Genomic DNA, 9,887 nt, shown 5'->3' with positions numbered 1-9,887 from the left:
TATGTGGATGTCATCTCTTTTTAGAGCAGGGCAAATACAAGCAGAGGAAATGTGAACGTCCCATCAGCGCAGTGAAGCCAACAGCTGGCCAGGAGGCCTCTAAAAGGTAATATCACAAAATCATCACCCTCTACTTTTCCACACAACCTGCTAAGGATACAGTGTATTTCATCTCAATTTTATATAAAAGAAAAATTATTAAACAACAAGAGGCTGCTGTTCTGCACATATGGTGTAGTTTTAATATGCAAGCTGGGATATATTTTGTCAAAGTAGCCTAGTCTATCAAATTCTGCCTCTATTTATAAGTAATTGTTTCCTGATTGCACACAGTGGGACATTGAATTGTTGGTGCATCTTTGGTATTTTAGTCTGTTGGTAATTTTCACGTTATTTTAATGATTGGGGCTTGTTCGATTTGTCATTTAGGTGAATATCTTCAGAATTTAATTTCCTTCGGACACAAGAGGTACTGTCCTCTGATTGGCTCGGACACCCCCCTGTGACATGCCCGTGGCCAATCAGAGGTGAGTGTGCTGTGTGTGTGTATGTGTGCTGTAGAGGGGGAGTGTGTGGGGGAGCTTTGAGATAGAGTTTGGCTTTCAGCAGCAGAAACTGAAGTGCTGAGGTGTGAAAGTTCTTGAAGTCCTTCCAGAGGCTTTATTAAAGTCTGGCATGTTTTTTCACCAACTATTATTCGCTAAAACACAAATAGTTCACACAATTTTGTTGATAAAGAGCTTGAGGAGATGCTGTTTAGTTCAATGAGCATGTAATTATGCATAATTTGATCTTGTTTTAAAGGAATTTTTCACCCCAAAATGAAAATCTTCTCATCATTTATGCTACATTCAAAAGTTTGGGGTGGGTATGATTTTTTTAGTTTTTGAAAGAAATCTTTTATGCTCACCAAAGCTTATTTGATCTAAATTACAGTAAAAACAGTAATATTGTGAAATATTACAATTTAATTTATTTATTACAATTTAAATTAGAAAAAATATATATAAGTAATTGCAAAGCTGAATTTTCAGCAGCCATTACTGTAGTTTTTAGTGTCACATGATCTTTCAGAAATGATTCTAATTGGCTGATTTGGTGTTCAAAAATAATTTCTTATTATTATCAAACAGTTGTGCTGCTTTGCCTATTTTTTTTTTTTTTTTTGTGGAAACAGATCAATTTTTCAGGATTTTATGATAAATAGAAATGTCAAAAGAACTGCATAATGCAGAATAAAAATATTAATAAAATAAAAATCCAACTGAACCCAGAATTTTAAATGGTGTTGGGCTAATTTTCATGTCATTCCAAACTTTTATCAAATTACATTAATGTGGACCCCACTAATTTTCATATTGTGCACAAAAAACACTTCTTTTGTGTTTCAAAATACATTTTTCATTTTTGGGTGAACTGTCCCTTTAAGAGGCTTTTCCCATCCTGTTGATTGATTTTCAAACTCTTGAGACAAGAAAAATAAGTCTTATTTCTATCAAATACCTGAGAGAAAGCTGTAAAATGTCTGTCTCTCCATCACAGTTATGGTCTTCCCAACCTTGCAGAGATGACCAGCTGAATTGGAACATATCGACTCGTCTTGACACGTCATTTATAAGAGCGTTTGTGTCTCTGCAGGTGCCTAATGGCGGGGGATGTGGAGGTGTACCTTTCCCAAGTGCATGACGGCAGCGTGTCGTCGGGCTTCAGAGCCTTGTATGAGGAGCGACTGCTGCTCGATGTCACACTGCTCATCGAGGAGCACCACTTCCAGGCGCACAAGGCTCTGTTAGCAACGCAAAGCGACTATTTCCGGGTCATGTTCACGGCTGATATGCGGGAACGTGACCAGGATAAGATTCACATGAAGGGGTTGACGGCAGCCGGGTTTGGTCATGTCCTTCGCTTCATGTACTACGGTTCTTTGGAGTTGAGCATGCTCACGGTGCAGGAGATCCTGCAGGCTGCTATGTACGTGCAACTCACAGAGGCTGTAGAGTTCTGCTGCTCCTTCCTGCTGGCCAAGATCTGCTTGGAGAACTGTGCTGAGGTCATGCGCTTGCTGGAAGATTTCAGCGTCGGCGTGGAAGGCGTGCAGGAGCAGCTTGACGCATTTCTGCTGGAGAACTTTGTGCCCTTGATGGCGCGACCGGACTTCCTATCTTATCTGAGTTTGGAGAAGTTGATGGCATATCTGGATAATGACCAGCTGAGTCGATTTCCGGAAATTGAGCTGTACGAGGCAGTGCAGGCCTGGCTGAGACATGACCGGCGGCGCTGGAGACATACGGATGCGGTCGTGCAGAACCTGCGCTTTTGCCTCATGACTCCTGCCAATATCTTTGAGAAGGTAAAAGTGCTTCCTTGTTCCTGATGTGTCGTGACAGACAAGAGAGTACACAACAGAACAAGAGAAATCTGGTTTTAGACTTGTGCCAAGTCTTTGCATTCATGTTGATTACATGTGGTTTTCTGAAAACGTTTATACTATTTTCAAGAAAAATAGTGGTCTAACCACTAAAGTAAAAACTATTCTTCTTACAAAATGTTTTCAATGATCTTTTTCAAGGTGAAAAGTATTTTTAAAAAATGCTATGAATGATTAATTTATCAAAATCATTCTGTTTTTGGGGAGTTGCACAACATGACACTTAACAACCTGAACTAACCTGATATTTTAAACGGATAGTTCACCCCAAAGTGAAAATTATGTCATTAATTACTCATCCTCATGTCGTTCCAAACCCATAAGACCTTCATTCATCTTCGGAACACTAATTAAGATATTTTGGATGAAATCCGAGAGCTTTCTGACCCTGCAAAGACAGCAATGCTACTAGTAGAACATCGTTAAAATAGTCCATGTGACTTCAGTGGTTCAGTCTTAATTTTATAAACCTACAAGAATATTTTTTGTGCTCAAAGAAAACAAAAATAATGACTTTATTCAACAACATTATTCAGATTTTCCATGTCAGTCTTCGATGTGCGTGCATGACAGTTCAATGACGCATGCGTACATCTTCCTCTGTTTGCAAACAAGCTGCAGCGCATCCACGTTCTATGTCAGAAAGCCGGCTCCTGCGTCAGCAGCACCACACACATGCATCTTGGTACTGTCATGAGCGTGCGGCAGAGACTGACACGAGAGAATTATTGAATAAAAGTTATTTTTGTTTTCTTTGCACACAAAGTATTCTTGTTACTTCATACAATTAATGTTGAACCACTGATGTCACATGGACTATTTTAACGATTTCATAAAAAATATCTTAATTAGTTTTGCGAAGATGAATGAAGGTCTTAAGGGTTTGGAACGACATGAGGGAGAGTAATTAATGACAGAATTTTCATTTTACCGTGAACTATCCCTTTAAGAAACATATTATAAGACCCAGTCATGAGGATCTGCAGGGGTCCTCTCTATGATATCATTTATTTTTTATTTGGCAAACAGAAGTTTTTCAAATAATAAGCATTTTGAAGCATTTTTAATATATTACTAAAAGTTATACCAAACTACTTAGTAAAGTTTACATTTAAAGAATTGTATTTTTTTCCATTATAATGTCAAAATTAGTGATGTAACGATTAACCGCGAGCCAGCTGAAAATCGATTCAAATATGTGACGATTCAAATCAGCTGAGATGCTAAACAATTTGCTTTGTCTGCCGGGAACTTACTGTCTTTAGAAAAGTTTAGATGGTATTTTTTCTTTTCATCTTGCCTCTGTTTTGTATAATGCATATTAAAGTTTATAAGTGCAGCGCTGCTTTGTTTACAGCGGAAACCAAGGAAATGCTTAAAGCGCCACCTGCTGGCAGAGAGTGAATCTGCGTCTCATTCTGCTTCTTTCATTTCATGCAGATATTTTTCATGTATACAGTAGTTTCACAAAACTGAAGTCAGACCATTCTATTTTTGCTTCAAATTTAGAAATGATAAAATCTAATTTAGATTAAAAACTGCTCATGTTGCATGTATGCAGCATCTTTGTTTGGACCATGATTAAAATGAGGTGGTTGCCTCTAATTTTAAATGGAAAGAGCACAGACAAAGCCTTAGTTTGTTTATATGAAGAGATTTCTTTTATTTGTGTTATTTATTTGATTTGGGGCTTGTTTTAAAATTTCAATTTAGTTTTGTTATTAACATTTACATTATATTTAAATTTTGTTATTTAGCAGACACTTTTATCCAAAGTGACTTACAAATGAGGACAATAGAAGCGATCAAAACCAACAAAAGCGCAATAATATGCAAGTGCTATATTAGTATATTATTATAGTGTTATATTTCAATTTCACAAGGAAACGTGCAGCATTTTGTCCAAGTAATAATAACACATTTAATTTATAATTTGTCTTAAATCTCATTTTGTAAAAAAAAAATTGTGAATCGAATTGTGAGTTGAGTGAATCGTTACATCCCTAGTCAAAATATCTATTTTTAATTTATACCCTAAAAATATTATAATAGGCTATAATATTCAGCGTTCTGTAATAAAGGCTATTGTTGATTTAGAAATGGCTTACAAATATACTTAAGCATTATGAAAATACCCGAGATGGCTTGAATAACACCGATAAACCATATATTGTCGCAGGACAGTGTTTATTGTCCTTACATGTCATCATTTAAAACGTTTAACATATCTTCTTTTTATTCATTTACAGCGATAGCAATGCCTTTATCCATATTAGGGATTCCCTGGAACATCATCAATGTTACTTCTATAGATATTAGGGATGGGAAGATTCCCCGATTCGCTCTGTGCATCGGCATAAAAGTTAACGATGCGATGCATCGCAATTTATTATTTAGAAAGTGACCAATAATCTGTGACCCAATATTTTATATGTAGATTGATTTCTCCTCTAAACTGTGTCTCATGCTGCTGCGTGAATATGACAAATCACAACACCACGGAGACCCAAGGAAAAACAGGGATTAAAGTCCAAAACCTGACTTGAAATAACCTAACAAATCAGTCGGGGCTAAAGCGGTTCAATAAACGACGAGTTAAGTTCACACAATCTCACTAATTTGTGCACGCTTATTCTTAAGCAGACCTTACTGTCGATCATGATCATTGATCCACCATTGCAAACAGCGAATGTATCTGTGCTGTTTAATTGTGTTTTCCTCAGTGCATAAGTGACATGGTGTGTGTATGTGTGTATATATATATATTTTTTTTTTTAATCACCTGTGGTATATTTTTCATCTGCAAATGTTAGAAAGTCATGCAAACATATCCATTTTGATGTCAGACTCAGGAGTGTGCGAGGCTTACGCACCAAACAGACGGAGTGCAATCGAATAGGAGCGCAATAATTCTGAGTAAAATATACATTTTGCTAAAATATTTGTTGTTGGGCATTAAATGCGTCTTTTGTAGAATAAAAAAAAGAAAGTCCAATAGTAGTATGAGTGGTAATATCGTGTTCCTATTGGTCAGTTTTTTTAATTTTTTTATTATTATTATTGAATGCCTGAAAAAACAAACAATAACAACAAAAACAACAACAATTGTCATAGTCAAAACACAACAACCGCTCGGGGACACCCAGTCCTTCAGTCCAAAGGAAGTGCCAAGTCCTTCCACAAAGTCATTGTTCTTACGGCTTGCACGTTCGTAGAGAACTCAATAGATTCCAAATAAGTTCATATTGGTCAGTGTTAGAGGAACTCGGCTTAGCCTGACAGTTAACCTGCTTTAGAACAGGTTAGTTTCTCAAGTTGCCACATTGACTAAGCTTGATCAAAGTCATGTCACTCGGCGGCCATCTTTGAAACGCCTCCCTTTGAATGGGGAAACATCAAATTCTCCAAAACTTTGCTAAGCTTACAATTAAATTTCATATTTGAAATCACCAAAGAAATCTGACAACAACTGTATCATAAATGTTGTTCCTTTTGCTCAAATAGCGTTATAAAAAGCTTATTTTTTCAGGCTAGATCAGCCAGTGTGCATGAGCAGTCCTGAGTTCCAGTCTCAGAACGCTGACTGTTTCTATAGCAACTGGGACTTCTAACAGCAGCTGCGGTGATGCACTGACTTTAGCGATTGGCTCTTTCATTCAGAAGGCGGGTCTTCCTGCGGTTGAGGGGCCATATTGAGCGTTACATTCAAAACTACACGGAGTGACACGTCTTGGGTATTCTGTAGTCTTTGACTTGATCTAGGCCTATGCTAAATTTGCTTTATGGAACCAAATCATTTGACAATGAGTCGGACAAACTGAAATAAGCCTGTCTTATTTGGTAAACTTGTTTTATGAAACGGGCCTCGAGGCATTAAAAGTGATCTCATTTTCTGCATTGCATCTGCATTGCAGTTGTGAGATGCACATCCCTAATAGATATATACATATCTATGCTTACTTCTATGATGCATATGTGGATGTTCTGCATGAGGGCACCCTCTGGGGTCCAGTATGAGTGAAACACACATTACATGTGTTTATTGCGCTCAATAATGGCCAATCCATCCTTTTTTGTGTAAAAATCTGAAAAATAATACCTCTCTCAAAAGAAATGTTAAGCAGACATATAAAAATCCACGCTTTTTCCAGTGTACAGAGGTATACAGGAGTTTTTTGTTGTTAATTTGTTGAACCTAAAACCTTGGTTAAAAACTGAGATACGTATTGAACTGTGGACTAACTGTATTGTTGCATCCCTAGATTCTACTGCATTTTTAACCAATCAAATGCAGCTTTTGTGAGCATAAGAAACTTCTTTCAAAAACATCTTACCAACTCCAAATATTTGTACAGTAGTGTATTTATAAAGTGGCATGTCATTGATCTTTATCTGTTTCTTTCTCCTTGCACAGGTGAAGACATCAGAGTTCTACCGTTATTCCCGCCAACTGAGATTAGAAGTAGACCAGGCACTCAGCTACTTCCATCAGGTGAACGAGCAACCGCTGGCGGAAACCAAGTCCAACCGCATCAGATCCATGAGACCCCAGACTGCTGTATTCCGTGGAATGATTGGCCACAGCATGGTCAACAGCAAGATCCTCCTCCTCCACCGGCCCAAAGTGTGGTGGGAACTAGAAGGCCCGCAGGTTCCGCTCCGGCCCGATTGCCTGGCCATCGTCAATAACTTTGCTTTCCTGTTGGGTGGTGAAGAACTAGGCCCGGATGGAGAATTCCACGCTTCTTCTAAGGTCTACCGCTACGATCCCAGACAGAACTCCTGGCTACGCATGGCTGACATGTCCGTTCCCAGATCAGAGTTCGCGGTCGGCGTCATCGGGAAGTATATTTACGCCGTTGCAGGCCGCACTCGAGATGAGACGTTCTATTCCACGGAGCGTTATGACATTGTTGAGGACAAGTGGGAGTTTGTAGACCCGTACCCTGTAAACAAGTACGGTCACGAAGGAACCGTCCTCAACGGGAAGTTGTATATCACTGGCGGCATCACCTCCTCTTCCACCTCAAAACAAGTATGCGTTTTTGACCCGGGACGGGAGGGAACCTCTGATCACCGTACGCGGCGAACGCCTATCCTCACCAACTGCTGGGAGAACAAGTCAAAAATGAACTACGCTCGTTGCTTCCATAAGATGATCTCCCACAATGGGAAGCTGTACGTGTTCGGCGGGGTGTGTGTGATACTGCGTGCCTCTTTCGAGTCCCAGGGCTGCCCATCGACGGAAGTGTACGACCCAGAAACCGACGAGTGGACTATTTTGGCCTCTATGCCTATAGGACGCAGCGGACACGGAGTGGCAGTGTTGGACAAACAGATCATGGTGCTTGGAGGACTTTGCTACAATGGTCATTACAGCGACTCTATCCTCACATTTGACCCAGAGGAGAACAAATGGAAAGAGGACGAGTATCCCAGGATGCCTTGCAAACTGGATGGACTGCAAGTGTGTAGTTTGCACTTCCCAGAATACGTTCTGGAACACATGAGACGCTGCAGCTGAGTCTTTGTAACTTCTGGACAGTTTAGGAGACAAACGTTTACAGGTGTGACAAGTAATACTAATACTGTTGAAGCTTTTAAACTGTAGGCCAGTGCTTATTTAAGAGGAAGACTCCTTTTTAGGCTTTCATTGTTTGTAGAAGGAAGGTTTGTTATTTGGTCTGTAAAAACGAATACAGATGACCTTTTTGCTCATACATCTGACTCATTGCACTGTAATCATCCTGTAGAGCACATAATACTCTTCATGTTTCACCACATTGTCTTCTATATGTGACGTTCTTCTATATCCCTTCATTCTCTTCACAGGAAGTCATGTTTTATGCGTGCGTATTTCCACAACAAGTAGTCTGCTGTTAGAAAAGCGGTTAGAAAACAAAAAGGAGACTAAATGAAGTAGAGGAACTCATGAAAAAACGTCAGAAACTTCCCGGTCCCTTGTTTCTTTGACATTTACTAATCTAAGAATGCATTTGTGCTGATTCTAGTGATGTTGTAGTGGATAATGACTGTAATGATTGTAATCTTGACGATGATGTTGACAAGCATTGCACTCGTATAAGGGCGTATATTACTGCTCTAAAATAACACCAGTCCTCCACTGCTGACTGCAAAGGGAGAAAAGGGGACGGCAGAGATTAGGGGACGTGTAGTTCCCGCTTCTCCAACCTTTATTAGTTGTGCTTATGCTTATTTTCAACTTATTTATTAAAATGGCAAAGCCTTGCCTTGATCCAATCCGTGTAATGTAATGAACTGCTTTCTTTGTGTGTGTGTGTGTGTGTGTGTCTCTCATTTTGTTTCACCAGCAAAGGGCTAAAGCACATATGCATCTTGTGTTTAATGTCTAATGAAACACTAACAGCAGTTCTGTAAGTTTAGACATCCACGATGTATTAAAATCAGTTGTGTTTAAAGGGGTAGTACACCCATTATTCATTAATTTCTCACCCTAATGTTGTTCCAAGTCAGTTTGAGTGAAGATATTTTAAAAATGTATATGTTTTTGTTTGTCTGTGTAATGACTGTCGATGGGGTCCAAACAAAAGTTGTTTTGGACCCCATTGACTTTCACCGTATGGATAAACACATCAACTTTTCTGTTCTGCATTTGGAATGAGTCTGAATCTTCGTTTTTGGGTGAACTACCCCTTTAAGATGATCTTGAAGGTATTTGGCACCATGATGTTTCCTGTTATGGACTTCACATGATGTGTTCTTCAGAGTTCCTGGTTGGTTTGTACTTCCTCAAACGCCAACTTTGAGCTTTTGTCTCTTGTCTGTGACATTTCTCATCCAAAATTCATGTGCATATAGATGCCAAACTGTGGTCTGTAAGGGTCAAGATGTAATAATCAGACGCAGCGGTAGATTTTAACCCTGTCTTGTTATCCTTTAGCAGAATAAGACAATTATTCCACTATTATAATAATAATAATCCTCCATAGCCCTTAATCTTGTTCTTGAGAGGTGTATGAGGTTTGCGAACTTGTTTACTAGGATCTGCTGGTTCACTGGTATTTGAAGACTTTGTAATTAATTTCCAGAAATAAATGTTCATACTGTCTAGCTCTCTGGGTTTTCTAATTGAATACAAGCACCTGCTGTGCTGCTGTTTTTGGGTTTAGCGTGTATTTGAGCCTCTGGCTTCTTTAGATATCAGCATCTTATCCTGTGGGTTTATCCCTGTAAGAGGATCCACCAGCAGGACGGGACGGGTGCTGGGACTCTAAGCCTGTTCTCCAGCTTGTGTGTGGCCATGTCTGACAGAAGAGCAACATGGTGCTATATTGAGAAAAATGCATTCCTGCAGCTCAAAGAGTAAAATCATGCTGATAGTAATGCCAAGGTTGTGAGTTCAATTCCCAGGGGAATGCATGAGCTGATAAAAATGAGTACATTCAATGCAACATAAGTCATGTTAGATAATATTGTC

At 39.1% G+C, this 9,887-nt stretch overlaps 1 protein-coding gene across 3 annotated transcripts in view; it reads left to right on the top strand.

The window, feature by feature from the left end:
- LOC306864921 (kelch-like protein 15) overlaps positions 1 to 9,515 on the top strand; it is an 11,119-nt gene extending 1,604 nt beyond the window's left edge. The window contains exons 2-6 of one of the 3 annotated variants that reach the window (XM_079409217.1): positions 25 to 106; positions 430 to 527; positions 805 to 864; positions 1,639 to 2,350; positions 6,843 to 9,515. In XM_079409217.1, coding sequence (XP_079265343.1) covers positions 508 to 527; positions 805 to 864; positions 1,639 to 2,350; positions 6,843 to 7,952 — 1,902 coding nt within the window. In that variant the 5' untranslated portion in view covers positions 25 to 106; positions 430 to 507 and the 3' untranslated portion in view covers positions 7,953 to 9,515. The remainder of the gene's footprint in view (positions 1 to 24; positions 107 to 429; positions 528 to 804; positions 865 to 1,638; positions 2,351 to 6,842) is intronic. The other 2 variants (XM_079409218.1, XM_079409216.1) reach the window with 2 other exon arrangements.
- Positions 9,516 to 9,887: the final 372 nt, after the last annotated feature.

Source organism: Barbus barbus (genome assembly GCF_936440315.1).
Source record: "Barbus barbus genome assembly, chromosome: 46".
NCBI classification, from domain to species: Eukaryota; Metazoa; Chordata; class Actinopteri; order Cypriniformes; family Cyprinidae; genus Barbus; species Barbus barbus.
This window is presented reverse-complemented; position numbering and strand designations above follow the sequence as displayed.